Below are 23,339 nucleotides of genomic sequence, written 5' to 3'. Positions count from 1 at the left end.
TTGTGTTAAATCTTTTGTAAACTGCGGCAAAAAATCTTTCAGCACCCATGAGCATTCGGGATACAAATTTAACACACTGTGACAAATCTTTTTTGTATTTTTCACTTTTCTTCGAGGTTGACGGAAATGCATCCCAAAACAGAGTTGTATTCATATTTTTTATGCAGTACATATTCAAAGCATTGACAGAAGAATATACATACAATTTGGCACACGTGGTTCGGACCAACAGAACGACTTCATCACATTTAAAAGGAGTGCAGCTTGGCAGGTCCCCACATAGGATAATGAGCTTTGAACTTTAAACCCTTACATAACAAATCAGACAAACAAACAAATATAAAGGTAAATTAAAATAACATAGTAAGTAAAAGATATTTCTCTTTTTTTTTATTTTTAACCGAAGCGTTTGTTTCTCACATGGCACCGTCCACAGCTTCACAAAAGGGAGCCCAGCAGATTAGAACAGAACACTAACCAGAGGCTGACAGGACACCGTCACTCCCCAACGCAAGCGCGGCAGATGCACTCCGGCCCAGTTCACTCCGCCGGGCGGAACCATCTCGCTCTCCGAGGACGGGGACGGACGGGTGCTGTGACTTTAGCTGCCGCCGAGGAAAAGCGCCCACGGGCGGGACGGACTGGCAAGCTGAAATGTGGGAACCATTTTCATGTTGGTGTGTGTGGTGTGTTTGTATGTGTGTGCCACCTGTTCCTTCGGGTGAGCTGGAGCAGATACACAGGGAGTGGATGGAGGCCAACGGGCTGCACAACTGGAGCCGCGTCAAAGCCTGCGTGGGACTGGAGTGCGACTGCCGTGCCTGTAAGTGATTTAAGATCAGCGCGCAGGGTGCAAAATACTAATACCGACTGTCCTCATAACACAGGCCTCCTAGCAGGCAGGAGGGAAGAGAGATAAAGTAAGAAGTGGGGGGTTGCAGGTGGAGCTACATAATATTGTAGCGGAGTAGTGTGAGGGGTTAATGTGGCAGGGGCTTGGAGGGTGCTTTTAAAACCTGAGGACACACACACACACACACACACACACATCTTCACACACAATGGCACAACACACGCCGCACATGAGGGGGGCCACTCATGCTAACACAACAACTTGTTTCTTTCTTCTTCTTTTTTTTTTTTTTTAAACATTTTTTCTGTGTTTTTTTTTTATTTTTATAAAGTCACTAGTCACCATCTGAGTCTCCACACTGAGGCCGGGCTCACAGACAGGCAGGCAGGTAGGCAGGTAGGCGGATACATCTCTAAGGTTTAAAATGTATATCCTCCTACATGAAACATTTGGAGTCCACCCAGTAGGATCGATCGCAAATGCTAAAGATTTACTTTAATTACATTACACCAGTGAGACAAACCGTAGGGGGGCAGGGGGGTTATTCGCCAGCGCACATGATGGCCGGTACATGATTTCGCTTTCACTGGTTAGAACAGACTCTGTGTGTGTGTGTGTGTGTGTGTGTGTGTGTGTGTGTGTGTGTGTGTGCAAAACTAACAACGTTGAAAACTTTCCATCTCTTCCTTTCAAAACCAGTGATACAATTCACATTTGTTGGAATACTGCTCGAGTCCACAGGCTGAACAGAGAAGCACAGGGAGAGGGAGACAGAGGAACAGACCACAGTGCCTTCTCTTGACGAGCCTGACGCCTGTTGCTATGCCGACCACAGAGAGAGGGAAATGGAAAGAGGAGGGAGGGAGAGAGAGAGAGAGAGAGCAGTTGAGTACAGAGACGAGCAGGGGAGGCAAAGTATGGACGCCAGCTTGAATTAAATTCTCCTCTCTCAGGTCAGGGTGATCGACAGGCAAACGGTCGCTGTGAAAAGGAGCAGAATGCCACAGAATGCCTCAAGGAGGATCGGGGAGGAAGAAAGCCCGATCCTCGAGGAGAAGGGCGGATATTCACCTTCTCAACTTGCTCATTTCAGACGCTTCACTGTCTCAGCATGACAGTGCCTCTTTCATCACATTCAGTGTGTAAGGGTGTGTATTAGTGGCTTGTTTGAGCAGAAACAAGTTCTCTCTTAATTGGCACTGTGCACTTCTTGCCAACAGTTGGTCAGCTAGAAAAATCTGTAACTAAGGAGAAGGAAGCTGAGCAATGATTTCTGCCTCCCCATTCAGCACTGGACAGAAGGGCTCATTATGAGGGAAATTCATATTCAGGCGAGGGCAAAACTGCACTCACTATAATAAATTGGATGGGAACACATACGTTTTGGTCCATGTAGTAAGTAATCACGCATCATGATAAAAACCACGATGCAAATATCTGCTGGAAAGCTGCAGGGCATCGGCCAATCACGCGCCTCTCTGAGCCGTCGTCAGTGTTATAAATAAGGATTGGACACTAACAGAGCAACGTGTGGGTGGGTGTGGTCCTCCGTTTATCTGCCTGTCTGTTGGCCTGTCTGTGGGTCCAACAAGTGAATCGGTTGGGTGTGAGGGGGGCGGGACTCAGCACAGTGAGGGGGGGGGGGGGGGGGGGGGAGAAGGTGGCAGGTGGAAGTCAGAGCAGAACAATTTAGCACAGTGGGAGTTGATGTGTGGAAGGGCATTGGGTACAAGGGTGGGGCCGGAGTGCAAGCAGGGATCACGGTTGTCAAGGAAACAGTAATTTGCCCCAAGCCTGGACCATACGCACGTAAACCCCCATGGCTCTCGCGTTGCTGTCATTTCCAATAGTAAAAATAATTCTAAATCTTGTGAGGCAGAGAGATACGTTTGGCCTTTACAAGGGATTACAGGTATTTTTTTTAGATAAAGGAAAGAGAACCGCGTGGGGGCAGCTGGAGCCAGGCCTAAGTAATTACTGCAACTGAGGATTCACAAGGGGGAGGTGGAGGGTGGGGGGAAGAAATGATCGATCGACAGAGGTGTGATCATTTTGTAATCTCCTTCTAACTCCTCCCAGTCCTACTTGCACTCCAACCCCCAACCTCCCACGCCATCCATCTCCATCCTAACCCCGCCCCACCCCCTGCTCCCAGGACACAAACTCCCTGCCGGTCTGCTTGACCATCCATCCCTCCCTCTCACTTCTCCTCCTTGTTTGGCTCTTCCTTCTTCTCCTCCTCCTTCTTTTCCTCCTTCTTGGGCTCCTCTTTCTTCTTGTCGTCCTTCTTCTCCTCCTTCTTGCCATCGTCCTTCTTCTTCTCTTCCTTCTTCTTGTCGTCCTTCTTCTTGTCCTCCTTCTTGGGTTCCTCCTTCTTCTCCTCCTCGGGCATGGGCTCTGTGTTGAGGATCACTTTGCCGATGTTGTTCCTCTCTTGCATTTTTCTCATGGCATCGCCCACCTGGAGGGGGGATAGATGGAGAAAGAAGATTGCATACAGCGAGATTAAAGAGTGACGAGTGAAAGGAGGGCGAAGATGAATACACCTGTTATTATGAAAAATCCATTGAGCACACGCAGCAGTAACCAGCTTCTCCTCCCCCAACACATCTCAACTGCCATGTGAGCCTCCTTGCCTCCAGTGGTTTTGATAACAATGACTAGGAATACATTTTACAGACTCAAATATCACTTTAATACGTCGTATGTGAGACACCACATTTGGTTAGATGTATACGTTACGGAAATGAAATTGCAGCATAGCATAAATCAAAGGCATGTGGTTTTGTTGTGTATAACAGATGAATTTAATTGCTTCAACCAGTCATCGTTGTTGACAGCTTATCAGCCAAACCCCCTCCATCATCCAATGATGGATCCACAGATGTGCTTCTGACTGACTGAATCATAAGGAAGACAGGAGGATCACAGCCGGACCGACCCCGCCCTCCTCCTGACCACGATGCTCTGTCCGCTGTCTGATCCTGTCTCTATCGCTCCCCCCTCCTCCCTCCGGCCTCCGATCCCCCACTTTGTGCGAGGCGGGCAGACCACCTAACAACCAATGCCACGGCAACAGGGCCTTCACCTAGCAACGTAAAGCCCCGGCTGAAACGTGGCACTGACAACTCGTACACACGGGAGAGCGGGTTAGTGTGGGGGTTTGAAGTGGAGGGGGGAGGGAACGAAGGGAGCAACTGGTGTCCTTCGGAGGAGAAACTGAAAGGGAGGGAGGGGTAAGGCCGCGATGGCACGCATCATCTTCAACGTGAGTTGAAGAGTACCTGATCTCCATCCACCTTCATCCTTCACTCTCTGTCAACCCTGCTGGCTCCCAGGCATCTCGGACTAAGTGTGCTATTTGTGGCTGCACACCATTAACCTCCTGAGTATCATTGCAGATGTAGACAACCACGGAAAAACAAAAGCAGGAGGGGGGGGGGGGGGTGACAATGCTTTTCCAAATGTTGTCCAAGCATGTTTATGGTTTATTGGAGCAAAAAGGAAGGGTGACAGAGCGTGAAGAGGGGCACCGACGGATGGGGTCAGGGCGTGGCATTCATGCTCGGCTTGTAATAATGGATCATTTATCTGAATAACCGTCACCTCCCAGCTGCTGGACTCGTGCGTGTACCGAAAACTTTCCACACCTGATTGCTTCAAGCCAGACTGAAATACACCCTTTTTCCCCCCGCTCTCCTTTCATGTCTCTTTCTCATACATCAGGGCCCCTCCCTAAGACAAACGCACACACTGACTAAAGGATGTCACCATAGCAACAAGAGAGAAAACGCAAAAAAGATGCACTGTGAGGGGCGGGGGGGAGGAGAGACTATAGCAAAATGAAGAGACACAGAGAGAGGCAATAACCTTAAGACAGAGAGAACGTCTGATATGTACAGAGCAGACAGAAAGAGAGGCAGAGAAAGAGCGTCAGATGGCGGAGAAAGACAGAAGGTGTTTCTCTCTGGCTGCAGTAACACTTGCCAAAATACTGACCAGCTCGGACTCGGACAACAGAAGATGTCAGCCTCTGACTCCCTCTTTCTCTCGCGTTTTTTTTCTTCACACAGTCTATTCATATCTGTTAGCAGGGGTCATTTTGCCAGCAAACAGCTGACCGTGTCACTCTGGCTGAGTGAGTTATCCTCGAGGTGACACAGTGCTCCTTGTGGAAAGAACTTTGCCTGCGGACTGTTGAGCCTTATTAAATCAGGGAGCCACGCCCGCTCCTGCAGATCCCACTGCAGGAATCACGCGGACCCACCTGGCACTCGCGTGAATTCGGGGCGACTGGCTTGTAAGCAAGTGATGTAAAAAAACAACGGATGTAGTTTACGTGCACATGCACACATGAACACAATGAATGAAGGTTTAATCACACTTACCAAGCACAGATGGATCTCAATCCCACATGCTTTGTAAGTGGGTTTCAAGACTAGCTGCATCAGTGGTGAATGGGGTGGATGATAAGCATATCATCTTCGGACATGAGCCCCTTTTTGACATGCACTAAAACCCGCAAATTATCTACACACCGACCAGAGGAGCAGTATGTGAAAACGCAAATGTACGGGAGAAGAAGAAGGGACACTTGGGACAAATCTACACTTTTGGCGGCCAAAATGGTTGCTTTGAATGCTTTTTGAAAAAAGTAGAGCGACTGTTCATGAGCAAATTACGAACTGGCCATGTTTTCGTTATCTTGACTGGCTCCCGCTCTGAGGGAGTACAGGGACCCAGCCTGCTGCATTCAGACACATTCCTGGTTCCTCACGTCAAAGGTTAAGGACACCACAGCAAGGCACGAACCTGCTCAAGGTGCCAAGTGGAGTCGATGCGGGGCTTGACCTTGCCCTGCTTGTAGAGATCCAGGATGGTGTTCATGGCCTGGGTGAGGAGCTCCGTCTCCCCGTCCAGGTAGCCCAGGTGGAAGCCGCACACTGACTTGTTCCCCTGGATCAGGCTGAGCGTGTGGATGGAGAACTGATGGTACCAGTTCTTGGCAACAGCAAGCAGGTTCTTCTTCTGGCCTGCTAGCATGTTGGATGCACCTGATGGAGACAGAGGGTGAAAGGAGAAAAAGCTCAATCTTCTCTCATATTCTCAGGCTTTATTTTGAAAATCCTTACTTGATTTACTGCTGATGAGTCGATTAGATGTCTGGTTCAACTTCTATCAAATTATCCGTCCCACTTCCTCGGTTTTCCCCTTTTTCTAATTTGATCATCAGCCTTTCTCATTTGGTGAAAAATATGCTTAATTGAACATTTACCACTTTTTGGTTTGTTTGTATATTTGACAGTTGAAAAAACAAGCAATCTGAGGAGATCATGTTGGGCCTTGGTGATGTCTGGTTATAGATCAAAAGAATGATTAATGATTTGGATCTTGAATCAACATTTAATCCGGTGCCTCTACTTGTTGGTTCTGGTTTTTACCTTCTCTCTCACACACCCCTGCACCTTCCGCGCTGGAAACCCTTTTAGCCCCTCGGCTCTCACTGTCCGCACATCCCCTTCCTATCCCCTCCGTCTCTCTGTGCAAATAGTCTGCTGTGCTCTCACTGTTTCTGTGTGTCTCTCAGGGGAAGCAGGGGACACAAAGCCCGCTGTGAGGGAGAGCAGGGACCCGGCCTGCTACATTCAGACACATTCCTGGTTTCATGTGGATAGAATGCCCATTGTTCCACCATGCATACTTCTGATAAGCTGGACGAGAAGCAACCAGCACAGAGGGATCGGGAGAGTGGGGTGGCAGGCTGGGGGGGGGGGGGGGGGTGTTCTGCAGGGATGAGAGAGGATGAATGGGCAAGGGGTGGGGGGGGGGGCACCATGCTGGGTAGTGGGTTTTTGTGCAAGACCCTGTTCTTCATGGATGCCGACCCCGCCCACTGTTGCATGCATGCCGGTTCCAGATTGGCATGGGCACAGAGCGAGCGTGAAGGCCTTCCCACAGGTCACACGCAGCACACTGAGAGCATGGAGCTCCACAGGGAGGTCATACAGCCCACCAGGAAGCAGCTCTATTCAGTGGACACCTACGTTTCATGTCGTAATTTACTCAGCATTTACACTCCAGGACCTCGTGGATCTTTACCAAGCCATCCAAAATGTCAAATGAAAAGCTGTAAAAAAATGAATAAATTCCTCCGCAGTTTAAATATTTTTGCTTTTGGAGATTGAGGCGTCATATTCATTGGTCTTAAAGGTTCTGTGTGGAAAACTGTTGACATTGGCTAACGTTCTGGCTCTTTTTTCATCTAATCGAATTGCTATTTCTGGAGTGGCTGTGTTAAATCACCCAGCTCTACACTGATAATGACGGATTTACACTCAGGAGTTCCACTACTTACCATAGGTGATGAGTTTGCCCATCGGCTTCAGCAGGTTGTAGGCCTTATGGGTGTCTGATCCTCCGAGAGGATCCAGAATTATGTCCATTCCTGGAGCAGAGGAGAGAAGAGCGGGACACTTATCACTGGTGTAAATGCAGCAAGGGCAGGTTGCCAGGTCGCCTCAGCCCCCCCCCCCCCCGCATGCCAGAGTTCACTAGGAGTAGTCGGGCCATGTTTACACCAAAGGAACACAAACGTATGTCAAGAGAAGAGGCGAGGAGGAGAGCTTGGTGAGAGCCCTTTTTTTTATTTTCTCATTCTTGTCACTGATAAGACAAGAGTGATAAAATGTCTCTCCGTCAATGACCAGTCCGTGGTCGAAGAGAATACCAAACCAACGTCGAGACAAATGGTCGAAAAATGGCAACTGAGCTGCAAACGTTTGTTTCTCTGCGGCTTATTTATGTATGGTCATGCAGGCTCGGCCTTAACAATGTCTCTTGGTGCCAGCAGGGACTTCTCAAATTGGGTAACCCCGTCCTTGCTGTCAGACCCGGCTTCTATTGATTGCGGGAGGCTCACAGCAGGACTCTGCCTTGACCACAGCACAGAGGAATTGACAGAGAGCCAAAGACAGAGGCAAAGGTAGCGAGCAGGGCTGCCCATCGATCCAGGCCTAATTAGATACATGCCGTCTAAAGCGTCAGTTCTCGCCGTCTCCCTATCCGTCTCCGTAATGTCCGTCCGTCTCGCTCCACGCTACCAAGAACAGAGACGCGTTTGGAGAGGGGACTGTGAACATCAACATAATAACGTCTCCGTCCTGCTAGGAAATGGACATTGTTCCGTTTCGCTGAAAAGCAGCGTTTTTTTCCTCTCTCCATGCAACTTCAGTTACATTGTTAATGGCGAATTCAAGCGGGGACAGTTTAGGGAAATCAGTTTGCTCGGTGGACAGAATGACTCTGCGCTGTCGTCTAGGGTACACGGCGGCCAACTCGGCTGAGAATTGTGTCAAGTGAATGTCTCGCTGTCTGCAGTTCGTGGGACACTAATCAGCTAATGTTGCTGCCGCACAGTAATGCTCGCTTTTTGCCAGCGGGAACACATTTTCAATATTTGCTTACGAAGCAGTGATAGCATATTCACATAAACCTTGATCATGGATACTTTGCACTGGTTCCTTGCGCAAACAAACTCCACCTTTAGAGCACTTATCTCAGTGCAGGAGTGTCTCACCTTTCGGGCTGATCTTGCGTACTTCTTCCACGTAGTCCTTGGTGCGATAGTCGATGGGATGCGTGACCCCACCCTGGCTGATGGTCTCGTGCTTGCTGGCGGATGCCGTACCGAACACAGTGACGTCCTTCACTGTGCTGCACAGCTGAGTGGCTGCGATACCTACACCACCTGAAAGGGGAGGGGCGGGGGTCGACAAAGGGTTGTGATTTTGTGAAAGAATGTGCATTTCAGGGCATGACTTGGGATCTATTGTACTGACATGCATTGAGCTCAACACAACGCCGGAATGAAATTCAACGGAAAGGCTTCCAAGAATTCACAGGTAAATGTGATTTATCGTCCCGAACAAGCAAGTCAATAACTGAGTGGGTATGAAAAGAATTCATTAAACACAATCACATTACCCGGGCTGGTCAGGAGAGAATAGTCGCCCACACACACACACACACATATCCAACTCTGGAGAGTAGCCATTGTAGCTGAAATGACACATTGTATTTTTTGGGTTCCCTTATTCAAAACAACCTGCCTAAATCCCACAAGGACAGAAAAATGTAGCAGTGAGAGCGGGATGATAAACTCGTAACTTGTAACCTTGCCTCCTGAAAACAAAACCGTCACATTAACCGAGTTAATTTTTAAAGAGTAAGTGCTACGCGACTGTGTGCTCCAGTGGATGTTTCGGATGTCTGTGTTTGTGTAGTCCATTTATTTGAAAGTGTGTACATAGTTGGGGCACATAACTCAGGAGGTGTTTGCTTAAGGCCACCAAAGTAAGAAGTAATACGTTACTGATAAGCAGTGGATCTGAAATAGAGGCTGACTTAAGGACTTGAACCGAACGGCAGCCATAAAGGTCATTTATGTCCGACCAAGTAAAGAGCACGTCTTATCTCATACCGGAGAATGAAGCGGGACGGAAAACATTAGCAGTCACCTCCGTTTCATGATGCCGCAGCTGAGCTACCGGACCGCTGGACAGATGATTGATATCCACACACAATGAGATTAAAAAGGCAGGTATGCCCATGCATGTTTGATTAGACTTGCACATAAGTCACTTAAGAAAAAGATGTATTGTTAATTCCATTCACATTTTGTAAATAAATAAATTCAACAGTTTTATATAAATGTGTTTTTTTAGCACTGCCACTAGGTTATTTTTTGACTATTTTGCAGTCATCATATAGTTGGGTGATTTGCTAATTTCCTTTAGGATGTCAGATATGAAGGATATCAATGTCAGCATGATTATGTCAGTATACTGTATATTGTGTATGAGTAGAGGATTGATGACACAGATGCACCTCTGGACCCTTCAGCTCAACATACAAATTATTCTGAGCCATTGAACCATTCAAACAGGCCAATTTCCTCAATGACATCCTGGCAGTCAGTCTCTAAGGCTGCACTTTCACATAAAAACACCACTGACACCGGACAACAATGAATATTTGATTACAACAATGAGATTAACTCAAAACCACATTATTCTCTTTATTCATTTCTGATCAGGAAATGCTCAGCATGAGAATGACAAAGAATTAATTTTAGGGCATTTTATTTGTACTAAGGGGCTGGTTTACAGAAAATTGTGCTTTGATAAAAAAAATACAAATAATTTGAATCCAACCCTTTTGCTGCCCTCAACTCCATCAGACAAAAAAGGTATTTCTGATTTTAGGCTCTCATATAATAACTGATGAATTGAACGCTACTATAATCACACATGACACTGGAGGGAGAATTGACGAGGAAATCAGGGCTGTTGCCTTCGGATGTGAGGGTTGTTGCGGCTGCGTCATAACAGCACGATCTCTCCTTGCCCTCAGTGAGAAACCAAGTTTGTGTTGCCAGGGAAACCTCTGCCAAATTGCAGGCAATGACTAAGCAAAGGGAGCCATTTTGTTACATTGGCTGCTCTTCCTTTGGTCACATAGGAGTCAATTGATGGCAATCACTGTTTATATTTGACAGACTGAATATCCAGTGTGTGTCAAGGCTTTTATTGTTCAGGATTTATAGCTTATTTAAAAAAAAAGGTACATCTGTCTGCCTTTGACACACACGTTTTTACACAAGCAAATAATTCATTGTTTATGAGGAGGTAGAAAATGTTGATTATGCAGCTTAAGAGCTGTTTTGGTACAAAGTGTGAAACAGGGTCACGCAGGATGACGCATCCATTAATCCCACGTTCTTACAACCAGGCACATATCGATATTTATCTAACGCCGCTTGGTTTCTGCTTTATTAAATCAGTGAGCATTGGTAAACAACGTTTGCTGAAATAGGTCTGTATTTCTAGAAACTGAATTTAAAAAACTACACAAAAGATTTACTTGCATTTTAAATAATCCTGTATTTCTTTGTTCAAAATCTGGATGCATAAAAAACATTTGTCCAGTCAAATATTTAGTCCTGGGAAGGTACCTGTTTTTGAGCTCTCTGAGAAACAAACTCCTGATCTCCCGTCACAAGACTGCTAAGCTGTGCCAAGAACCCCTTACCGCTCCCCAAGTCACTTTGCAAATACACACACACACACATATAATCTTTATACGTACATCCACTGATCACAAGGCAGAGAGGACCTGCTCGTATCAGCTAATCTTCCCAAATATGCACAGAGAGTAAAATATTAACCTTTCATTAACCCAATGCTCCAGTTCCCGTTGTTTCCTTGGGGTCCTTATTTACAGCATAGTTACTTCCTAATACTAGACGCTAATTCTAAAGTGCACATGTTTCTCACATGTCAAACATTTATAGGATCCCCTCCCTTGCTAGGGGTTGAGTGATTTAAGACCACCCAAAAACACTTACTTACTTACCCGTTTTCCGCCAAGGAAAGAGCAGCTTTAGCAAATTCTAGCTGATAATTGCATTTGTTCTCCTCAACATTCAGCTGAATCGTTTACACTTGGAAATTCGAAAAACGTCAAAAAGCATCCCCCAATTTATTTTGTTTTTCTCTCTCTCGCTCTCTGCGGAGAAACAGGACACACTGCTGGGTTTTGTCTTCCCATAAACCCTTACGTACTCGCAATTTGGCACAAATTGCACTTGGCTAACACAACATGGCTGTTAGGAGTGAAGAGGAATTTTCTCCGAATCACAGCGGAATCCGGCCTGACACTGAGGCCACTGTTGTCGCTCTACAGCCAGAGCCCGACAGCATGAGGGGTGAAATGTTTGACGGATTAATACAATAAAAAAAAAAAAATGGATCACAACAATGGCACTTATCCCAAATGAATACATCTCTGATTCTCTTCTAAATGAAAGAAGATCTCACTTTCGGAGCATTTCACCTGCTGGAGGCTGGCTGTGATCTCAGGTGCTGATCTCGGGGGACGGCGGGTTACAACATGTCTTCATTCAACACCGGAGAGACAACTGGTGCCTTGTCTTTGAACCCCCGTACGGTTTTCTGGATTGTGTTCCCTCAAGGACCTGGTCTTTCCATCATTAGCCTGCGGTGGAAGCGGCTGACAAAGAATGCGATACAAACGTGGACCCAAGCATCTCTTTTTACCCAAACTTGTGGTGGCCGAGTTACAACATCAACAAGCTGAACCAAATAAATGTTCTTTTTACTGCTACTTCTGCAGCTCTAATAGAGTCCTGTTTCTGTGAAAGGGGCTGTGGTGAGCCGTTTGTGGACGTGTACTCTTGAGGTATTACACTGTATTATGTAACCTTGGTTTTACTGGTATGACACACACACACTGAGGGCTTGAAGAGCAGCTTAATCTGCTCCCTCCGATGGTCAATTTTAGCTTTTTTGCAGCATAGAGAAGGCCCGTTTTTTAGTTAAATAGTAAATAGTAAAAAGGTCCTTTACTCGTGTGTGAAGGCACTAAACAAAAAAAAAATCATTTGTTCTTAATGTGTATATTTCTTTTTTTTGTTGCATGAACATGGATGCAAAATGGAACGAAAAGTTGGGCCACCAGTTCAACGCAAACAGGTGTCCCGACACAGGTTTCACACCCACCTGCGAGTGTGTGTGTGTGGTGGTTGGGGTCGGGGGCGGGTGGATGGGGGTCATTTGTCAACGGCTGCAGCGCGAGCGAGCGATCCGATTGGTGGGTTAGGTTGGAGGTTGGCCTGGTTTCCCTCTCCTATCAGTGCAGCTGATCTGCCGGCGGCGACGCCAGCCTCGGGGAACACAGAGACGGTTCAACCACGCAGCCCAGACTCCCGCTTGGTGGTCAGACCGAATTAGCATTCTCAAAACTAGAGTAAGACCTCCCGAGCAGACAGCCGGGGAGGAGAGGCACTGTCAGACTTTCACCACGGCTCCCAGGAACAACGGGTCCATAAAAGAGAGAGACCTACATACACTTGAGCGAATACACTTTGTTTGCCGCTATATTTCATGTGCATTGAGTGAGAACAATAATCGTACTTTTTACCTACGGAGATCCGAGAAAGGACGAGATACATGGAAAGTTTCTTTACTCTTAACCAACGCGCATGTTTGTAACCTTCAAATATATTTTCTGCTTCAACTGTGATTCGCACTGGGGCTCACACGCCCCGAGGCCCTGCCTGCAGGTCTGACAGCAGTCATGAATATCTACACCAGGATGGGGCTCTTATTCTGCAAACCCAGGAGATCCAGCCACCTGTTCCTATTGCCTAAAGCATTTACAGCAGGCCTCTGACAGATGTTGAAGTCCTGCTCGTGTTTTGCATGGACAATGTCACGGGAACAAGGCAGGAAGTCTGCTGGTGAGCAAAATTGTTAGATAGAAGATATCTTGATGTTATGGCCTATGAATTAAAAAGCGTTTCAGAGAACAATCCAATCACAAATTATGTTGTTATGTAAAATTGTCTGAAACATAAACATGTGGTATTGTAGAAACCTGAAGAAAACGTTAGGTAGTACAATTAATCGATGGCCTTTAATATTTAGGGTCAGCTTTGGATTAATTTGGCAACAATAGGGATTCAATGTTTCACTATTGTTGAAGTGAATTATCCAGAGAGATCAATGTGAACCTTCTACACGTTTCTAAGAGACGCTTAGAGCGATACAAAAAACTGATTGCATTAAGGTAAAACTATAATGTCCTTAAAGTGGTTCATTTCAATGTTGAAAATGACTTTCAGAGCCAAAAGCCCACAGCCCGTCATTAACAAGCCGTAGCTGCTATCACCCTTCACTATATGTTGCACACACGTTGGAAGCCTCTCACACAACTGCTTCCAGAAAATCCTCAGAGAAACCTGGTGTAACTTTATCCTACACGGACACTCCAGCGAGAACCAGCTGTAAAAGTACAGTATCGAAGCCTGAATAATTGCTTTATGAAAAAACATCGGCCAGCTTAATATGCACCCAGTATGTGTCAAACCTCAAACACACTTATGTGGAACATTATGGGAATAAATGATTGAATAAATGTGTTATATCACAAAACTAAGCACCTTAAAGTCTTAACGTCTTTCTGCTGTATCAGAAGATCCAGTAGGTCACAGACTGGGAGGTGGCTGAGGCCATGAGGCAAAATCATCAGAGGAATCGATGACACGGGTTCCCATTGCGCCACCTAATTTATATTATGCATTCCACATCTGCAACACAATGACTGACACTTGACGTTGGCCGTCAGCCACTTGAGACCTCATAAATAAGGGAGGGGGGGCGTCATTATTGGAAGCAGTGGAGACCCATATGTATGCAGGAATGCGTACCGTGGGTGTGGTGGTCAGCGAGGGTTCATAAACATAAGGACCAGTTCAGGAAGAGGTTGGAGGAAAGGCTGCTGGCACAGCGAAAGACCCCCGAGGTGCATCCAAATGTCACTGACCCCCCCCCCCGCCCAAGAGCTCTGGGGAAAACAAAAGGAGAAACGTGCACTCGGTCCCCGATGGCGAGGACTCAAGCACGGATATTATGGGGAGGTCACGCCGGGGGGGGGTTACGGAGGGCGGGGATGGGGGGGCGGAGGATGCAGATGTGCAGTCCGTCGGAGAAGGGAGGCACGATCGGAGGAAATACAACAAGCTATTGTTTGGAGAGAGTGGACAGGAGCGGATCCGCGGGAGAGGCAGCTGAGGATTATTCACACAGGCACGAGCAGTCAGGCGCACTGCGACGGTCATCTGATCAAAATGGGCAAAGGTCGGCTTTTGAGGAAATGGTGTCTTTACGGAGAGTTCTCGATGAGTTGACACGGTATTAACTGGCAGCTCGAAACCACGGAGAAGTGAAAGGGGAGAGGTTGCGTCTCTCATAAAGGACCAACAGATCTATATTATCATGCAATGAGCACAGCCGAAAAAGCGGTTTCTGTTTTGTTCCACAACAACCAACCATTAGTCTTCACTTTGACCACTTTTACACTTCTAAGACTATTAGACTTTGTTTTACATTTTAAGAAATGGGAGTTAGATTTGAGGATTCATACTCTCGTTCCTGTAAGTCCTGTATTTTGTTGCAGGTTAGCAGGTTAGCTTAGCACAACACCTGGAATCAGAGGGGAAGAGTTAGCATGGCTCTGCCTGAAGCATTCGAGATGTTTTAATGAAAGGATTCAGAAGGACAAAATTGCCTCTGTGGCTCCGGTTTGGTAATCATGATTACCAAAGAACAAACTCCAGACAGACTAAAATCTGACAAGTTGAAGTAAAGCCGCTTAACCTCAAACTAATACTATGTGTGGTTGAATGGGGAGTTCACTGAAGCTGAAACAGAGTACTTGTTATTTACTGTTTCACAATCAAAATCCAATACAGGCTCCGTGTTCTGATGTGTTAACTATAAGTAAAGCAACTCGTGAAAGCGTTTCAAACTGAAACAAGGATCCCTAAGGCGGTTCTCCACCTTTTCAAGTGATGGGTTACAGTCAAATAAATGCCACCAGGAATACAAAGAAATGATCTCAAATTAACTGCAAAAACAGTATGTTGGTGAGGATGATTTCACATAATGTGTTTAATACTGGAACGCTTTGATCCGTTCACATTACACATGTGACCTGAGGATGGAAGGATGATGGATATTACACCAAACAGGGAGAGTATTCAATTTCATAATTGCAATATGTTATAATATTTCCAAAATAAGCAGTTCGCATTTAGTGAGGAATACAAGCCGTCCTGTGTGCAATTTCCTTCACGATATTAATAAACTATCAGACTGTATGAAAAGACAGGCAAAGCCACAATCTCACTTCCTCACTGGCACGGTCACAGCAAATGCGTTGGAGCTCTCCAATCAGAGAACATTATGGACCCCCCCCCCCCCCCACACACACACACACCCACACTGCAGCCTGCAGCAGGTGGTGAGACATGCGTCCCCACAACGGAGGGAGGCAAAGGAAGTGCACACCTCTCACATGTCTCCACCAAAGGTTCGCTGCTATTAAAAAGACAGCGTTATAACTGTGCACGCAGCGGCGTTGTACACCCTTCAGCGTGGTGATGATTCGCACATGCAAAGATTGAGATGCAGCGAAGCAGACTGTTGAGCAAATGTTTTTGTCATAGACTCGGCAAATGTGCTTTTAAAATACTGACGTCCAGACAGCTGGCAAGCAAAGACCGGCAGCATGCTCTCTGAGAAACCAGAGACTCTGCTTCCCCGAAAACCAGAGGGTGAAATCGTCTTACGCCACACTTCCACAGCATTCTTTTTCCAGAGCAGACACGGTCGGCACGGAGGAGCTGGAGTAAGATATGTGTTCGCAGAGACGGGTGTCGTCAGCCGTCAGCGGATGCAAACATTTAGGATTCCGCTGCAAACCACCAATCCCACAACTATGGGTGTGTTAGCCGCACTGGGAGAACTGCTCTGTTGAATGTTAATCTGACTCTACGTACGACTGAATTCCTCTTCAAAATGTGGATATCAGGGGATTTATCCACCCTGCAGTCTCGCGCAGCCTGTCCTGTTTATTTTTTTTTGCCTCATAAAGAGAAAACGGGCTTGGGTTTCATTAAGTGCTTACATCTCTTATATCTACGCCCACACAATGTCCCAAATGCTGAGGGATCCCTTTTCTGACTCCCTCCGCGCAGCCAGAGTTGGAACGAGAGGAAAAGTGAAAGCTGTACACATGCAGATAACAGCAGAGAGGCGGATGCATTTTGGCTAATGCGCTCCCCATTCTCTCCAGCTGGCCTGGTTGTGTAAACACAGCAAAATCCAATGTTCCCTGGCTAGGTGCATCACACCCCAAAACAGGTGCTCTCACTCCCTCAGTCATCATCTTGCTCCCACCCTCTCAGTTTGTACTTTGACCTCACGGTCCAGGTGGCAGATGCTGCACTGTGTCATCCTACGGAGAGTGCAAAGCACTGAGCCATATCTCATGCTAATGCACGGTTGGGTCCTTCACCAGCAGCCATGATTCATATGGAAAAGAAATGCGTAAAAACAGGAGATGCACATATGGACAATGTCATGTTATTGGATATAATACAATTAGCAGGGTTCTGGACACTGAGTAGATTTTTCATTGCAGGACTACAACCTAAAGCACCAGTTATTTGTAGACTTTACAGTACACCGCAAAACCTTGTTTGCATTAGATTTGTGTTTGAATTATTGATACGTGTATAATTAATTCAAACATAATTTGAATGCATGACCTTTAAGTGAATAGTGTCGCATTCATTTCCAACCAAAGATGAACTAAATTAAACGGTTTTATGTGCGCTGTGTGATGGTGCCCATCTCCTTACCTGCAGCAGCATGAACCAAGACGCTTTGGTTGGGTCGCAGGTTGCCGAAGTCGAACAGCATCATGTAGGCAGTGATGTAGTTGACGGGGAGGGCTGCTGCCTCCTCAAAGCTCATGCCCTCTGGGATGAGGAAGGTGTGGGTTGCCGGGACCGCCGCCACCTCCTGCCACAAGCCGAAGCGGCTCAGCACCATCACCTTATCGCCGACCTGGAACACAAGACGCAGGAGGGATGAACAGGCGGTGAAGCAAAGGGTGCTCTGTTGGTTTGTGCAGTTACTGAAAACATTTTAACCTAAAGTAATGGCAGAATTCCAAACCACGGGTATTCAAGCTCAAGCTAATATAATAGTTTGTTAAAAAATATAATTGAGACAATTATGACACCTCACATGGTCCAGTGGAAACAATGTGAGCCGTATAGTAACAGTGTGGTTCACAAAGGATAGACATGCAAACGTGCTGCCACCTCGTCCACAAAACCTTTATTGGCTTTTAAAAAGTGAGAGCAAACAAGGAAAGTGGTAAACCACAGCTGAGTAAGATTAGTAACTTTTTTCTTTTTGCAAAACAAAACGAAGATGTTTTGGGGTTGATGATAGCTGTTCTATGAATATAAAAAATACAAGAATCCTTTCAGTCATTGCTTTGTTTCGTCAGTCCGAACAATGAGGAAGCTACAAACATCATTCAACGTGCTGCAAGTCACGACCACCATCGGGTCATTTTATGCTTCCAAAATGTTATCAGTGCAGGTTCCTCTGATTCACAAGCGTCAATGTAAACTTACCCCTCCAGCGCCTCACCAACCAATCAGGAGAGCCCGTAGAAGGGACACAGGAAACAGAGACGACTGCGGCGTTATGACTCTCTTCCTGTTTTCTTCCTCCCCCTCTATTCACCCCTGCCGACACAGATCACCCCCTCTGTCCCGTTTCCATTCTCCTCACTTTTTATCTTCCCTTCGCTCTCTTTCACTTCCTGTCTCCCTTTCCTCTTACAACTTTAGAACGTCTTCCTTCCCCTTCTCTAGTCATCCGTCTCGTTCTGTCTGCGTCTGGATCTTGCCGCCTCCTTCGACACTCCTTCGTCACTTTGCCTCACTGCATCTTCCCCCTCGTCTGTCGCGTTCCGTCCTCGCCGTCCTCTTTCTTTTCTCCTGCAAGGAGTGTCCCGTGTCACTTCTTCCTCATCAGTGAGACAGGACAATGGGACCCATCTTCTCCCCTGGCGTCCCTCCACTCATCAAGAGTCCCTGCCAGATTCTTCCCCATGGCTGAGCATAAGACAAGCTCTCTCCTCCTGGGAACAAACCCTCTCCACCCGGGCCTCTCTAATGGTCTGCAGGGAGCAATGCGCCGCGCTGTCTATCCACTCCAATTAGAGAGATTTCCCCCCCCCCCCCCCCCCCCGTTTGATACACATCTTTCTGTCTGAGGCCTTGGCCTTTCAAAATATATTTTCCCTTTTCCATCATTATCTTCTTCTCTTTCCTCCTCTTGGTCATGACTCTCCGTCGTCATGACCCCCCCTCTTTTCAGTCCTCAAACTCATCAGGCTCGTGGGTTTGATTGGGGGGGTACAGAGTGGCACAAATGGAAGGACGGGGGAGTGTGGGCTTGTAAAGGAAACACACAGATATGACTCAGACATCACTTTCACGTTCATCGGCAGCTATTATTCTCCTCCCACGTAAAGCATGTGAGTTACTGTCACATAGAGTCGAAGTAGAAACATCCGAGGCCACGCGAGCGAGCCTTGTGACAGCTCTGTTGCAACATCTTCACAGTGTGACACACACACACACACACAAACACACTTGCACTTCTCTTGCATTTCCTTTCTCTGCCTTCATGACACTGCATCAAATGTAGTCACTGTTGGGGTCAGGATTGGGGGGGAGCGCTGAACAAAGACACTTCCAGTAAACTGTACATGAATGGACTTAATCAGATGGTGATTCAATTTCTGGGTGCGCAGGCCTCCAAGTCAGCTGCTTTGTGGCTTTGAACTTTGATGATCTCAGCCAGAATGCATCGGGGGGGGGGGGGGGGGGGAAACGGATAGAACTAGATTCCTGCTCCTATAAGTCACGATGGGGCAAAAGATGGAAGGTTAAATGTGACACCCACACAGCCTGCGTGGCTCCTTTAAAAGTAATGAAAAGAAAACATAATACCTCCCCTGGGTCAGCGTAGGTGTTACGGTGCTTTGACACAGTTTGTGTGATGTCGGCTGTGGGCCACGCCCTGCTCTCACATACGGCATAATCGGTGACAAGAGGCTCTTTGTGCCGCTTTTCGCACTTGACTGCAGCCCTGACTGTGCAAACCAGCACGTCGTGCTTACAAAATACCATTATTCTGCATCACCTTTTTGCATCTCCATGAACATTAGAATCCTTAATGAGCAACTCTACGGAGGACGAAAAATCTAGACATCTCATCGTTATTTTACCGCAGCCGTTTAAACAGTCAATATGCCGTATATCTCGGGAGAGCAAGCTCTTAATGTTGCATTCAAGGTGACATGTAGGATGAAAGAGGAAGCTATAGATTTCTGTAAAAGGGGAGGATGGTAACACAAAGGCAGCGCAGCATGGCGGGCTTCATCGACAGCGGAAGGACCAATAGATTATACGAAGGAAGGAGAGATAGTTAGAGGGAGGAATGGAGGAAATACCAGACAGACAATGTGGGCCAGAGGGAGGTAATTGAGAACATATGGGTCAGATCCGAACAAAACTGAACGATTAAAAAAGTGCATCAGGAGACAGAAAAAGGGTTGATGTTTTGTATGAGGCGCGCATCAGTGTGATTTGTAATATTTCCCATCTTGCCTCTCTTACTCGGTGTTACGCTTTCCCTCGCCTCACTCTCAGGTCATTTCGGGTGAGGGCTCTTGCATTACTTAATTTAACGTGATTGTTTTTTTTCCACAGACGTTGTTGAAACATAATGCGGGGCATGCAGTGAATAATAAATACAAATAAAAACACAAGAGTAAGCAAGCAGCATTTCAATAAACAAGATAAAGATGGTGACCAGGGAGCAATAATGGTGCAATAAGTGCTGCCTTTGTCGACATTAAGTATGCTGGTTGTTTCTTCTTAATTGTTTCCAGTCAGGAGTTATAATATCGGAAATATCATAAATATAATGTGTTTTGTCAAAATATTTGAGACATTTTTCCACAGTTCTCAAATGCTTCTATAAGAACGTGCATCCAAATGAGATTGTGAGGAAGGCAAAAAATAGCCGTAGCCTGTAAGTTAACTATGAGACACACCCATTTTCTGTTTGTCTTTGTGTGCACGTGTGCACGGATACAGAGCTGCAGTGAGCGATGAGCCTCCTTAAAATGATGTGTCATCAGGTCAGCGTTTTCCCTCTGAGTTGGGTGCCAAAAGAGCTCAGAGATCTGAATCCATAAGAAGATTTGCTCTTAATTCTATAAACTAAGTGCTGTAAAAGGATGCGGGTGCGGAGGGTCAAGCCTTAATGGCAAGATGTGCGCTTGTGTAACTCATGACCTTTTAATCCAATCTACACCACTGACAATAAGGAAATGAGCTGTTATGAAGTTTGGAAACACAAGTGTCTTAACCTTCTAGGATGCGTGGCTGCCATTGACTGGCCTTCTGCCAGTCATTGTACCATGCACAGAGTCCCCATCCGTAAGGACTTGGCATTTGTGCCACTCCCAACACCGATGCTGCACTTGCCTCACACATCTGATCAGCCTGATGTTGTCCACCAATATTAACCACTGGCCCGGTGTGAGAATATGTGGTGCTCTTACAACAAACGGCGTGACTCATCACCGGCTCATGTTGGCTTTGTCTATTAATTGCCTTAAAAAAAAGGCGTTACCATGGTGATGCCACGCAGCTAGGCGACAGACATATAGACCCCGTGACTCATCATGCAATAAATACATCGCCACTTCATTCCTGGCTCGACCAGAAGAAAGAAAAGCTGTTTTTTTTTTTTATTGACTCAGGTTCATTGTGTGTTTTTAAACTTTTGTTGGCGATGTTGTACATTTGTGACAGTAAACATTTCCTGAACACAAGTGAGGCGACAGAAGAAGAGGGCGAGTGCATCCATCCCTCCAGCGGGCTGTGCGTTGCGCCGCGCCGCGCCTCGCCCTTTCTGCTCGGAGAGTCTGTGCGCCACCGTCGCAGCCGGTAACAAAAGGCGTCGGTGACTGCCACCCCGGTCAAGTCAGCCATACTAATAGCTGTGGCATCTGACCATCGCTTCCGCAACAAAAAAAAAAGCCAGTTATGAATAACAGGAGTGGCATACTTGTACAAAAGAGGTATTTTTGGTGTTTCATTTTTCACCCAAACCGTAATTTGCACAAAATGCATTGAGAGCCGTAAAGCCCTTAAATCTTAGCAGAGACGTGGACGTCAGATAATCGTAAATGTTGCTCGGTCAGTGCGCTGAGATGTTTGAGATAGTCATAACTCTTTTTTTCCTCGATTTTCTATTATTATATATGTTTTTATTTCAGCTCAATTTGCAACGGATACACGGCCAAATGTACCCTCGTGCAAGTGTTTAAAGCTTTAATTTTGAAGGCAGTGAAGAGCTCATATCCGGTCTCATAGTGGCCATCTCTGGCTGACTTGACGCAGCCCCCTGCGCCTTGGCACACATCAAAGCGCAGTACAGCGTAGGTGCGGGGAGGATGGAAACCATCCTGCGGGTTTGCATTTGTTTATTTAAACTATAGACTTACGACACGTATGTTGCATATGAACAATGTATCAATCCCAGCAAATATTTGGGACTTTAAGTTGCTTCATCAAAGTGCGCACAGTTCAGCGCAATTTAAAAACCGCGGAGACAAGAGGGGCAACGCCTGCGGCTGACTTCATTGTACTCAACTCGCATCATTACACATCTTCTACGGAGGGAAATACGACATGAAAACAATTACGGGTTTCATCCACTTTGAGAGGAATGCCGTCTCTTTACGCGCGGGCGAATGAATGGACGAGCCCCGATAACAGCTCGAATACAAACTATTTATCCATATGTATTACCAACATACCACTGTGTTAAATACCCAAATAACCTATTCTCATTAAAGTCATAAAACTGCACAGCACGTTGCCCACAAGTATACCACCGGCGAGCACAGCCTGACACGCCTATACCCAGACGATGGAGTTGATCACCGAAAAAACCCAAGCAAGGCCAATATTCATCACTGAGACAATAAGACACGCACAGTAAAATGGGGTTTAAAGCACACACATACTAAGATAACACACAGAAAGACGCAAGCTTACTTTTCTATCCGTCACTTCTTCCCCTACAGCCTCCACCACCCCGGAGCACTCCATCCCCGGGGTGACCGGCGGGGACGGAAGCCGGTCGTACAGCCCCTGCCGAGCCATCAGGTCGGCGAAGTTGAGCCCGCACGCCTTGACCCGCACCAGGACCTCGCCGGCCTTGAGCGCAGGCTTGCCCTTCTTCACCTGCAGCTTGACTTTATCATAGCCCCCGTAGCCGGTGAGCACCAGAGCGCGGTAGGTGAACGTGTCCTCTTCGGGCACCTTCTCGGTGGTCGCCGCCGGGGTTGTGGCGGCGGCGGCATCGGCGTCGGCGGCAGCGGCGGCGGCGGCGGGTGCCGGCTCGGTCTTGGGCGGCTCAGCTTTGGGCTCCTCGGCGGGTTTGGTCTCCTGCTTCTGGTCCACGGCGTTTTGCTGCTGCTCGGCAGGTGCGTCTTCTCCAGACATTGTGCAGGGCGGTGAAAGACAGTAGCGCGTCTGGAAAAATGACTTAAGGGCTCTTTTTGTTTGTTTGTTTGGTACTTCTTGCAGGTTCGCTTGCCGGGGACGGACTTGCTGTGTTATGGCGTGTGCTCGACGTTGCTAATGAAAGACAGTGCGCAGAGTACGAGCGTCTTTTCCAGCAGTCTTGTATGGAGACACAAACCCCGACAAAGTGCGCTGCTCGGTGGCCGGTGTAAGTGTCGACGGCGCGCTCTGACACGGAGTTGGAGTGGGACGAGACTGAGGCGGACTGGAAAACGCGGAGAGCTGTGGGGGCGCGGGGATTGGCGCATGCATGCGATTGGGCGTGTTGGGCTGTCTGGGTATAGGTCTATAAAATAAGCCCATATGTTGCATCCAGCAGCTCGGTGATTTGCAAAACGGTCAATTATAAGCTCAGCCGGCAAATCT

At 47.0% G+C, this 23,339-nt stretch overlaps 1 protein-coding gene across 1 annotated transcript; it reads right to left on the bottom strand.

Moving 5' to 3' along the window:
* Positions 1 to 1,281: 1,281 nt before the first annotated feature.
* On the bottom strand, positions 1,282 to 23,238 carry vat1 (vesicle amine transport 1). The gene is made up of 6 exons (XM_040192017.2): positions 22,443 to 23,238; positions 17,139 to 17,346; positions 8,430 to 8,600; positions 7,209 to 7,298; positions 5,666 to 5,907; positions 1,282 to 3,314 (listed from the first exon to the last, which is right to left on the bottom strand). The coding sequence occupies exons 1-6, from the start codon at positions 22,890 to 22,892 to the stop codon at positions 3,054 to 3,056; spliced, it is 1,422 nt and encodes a 473-aa protein (XP_040047951.2). The 5' UTR covers positions 22,893 to 23,238; the 3' UTR covers positions 1,282 to 3,053.
* Positions 23,239 to 23,339: the final 101 nt, after the last annotated feature.

The sequence above is a fragment of the Gasterosteus aculeatus genome, chromosome 11, assembly GCF_964276395.1.
Source record: "Gasterosteus aculeatus chromosome 11, fGasAcu3.hap1.1, whole genome shotgun sequence".
Taxonomy (NCBI): Eukaryota; Metazoa; Chordata; class Actinopteri; order Perciformes; family Gasterosteidae; genus Gasterosteus; species Gasterosteus aculeatus.
Note: the sequence above shows the minus strand (reverse complement) of the source record. Positions and strands in the feature narration are given on the sequence as shown.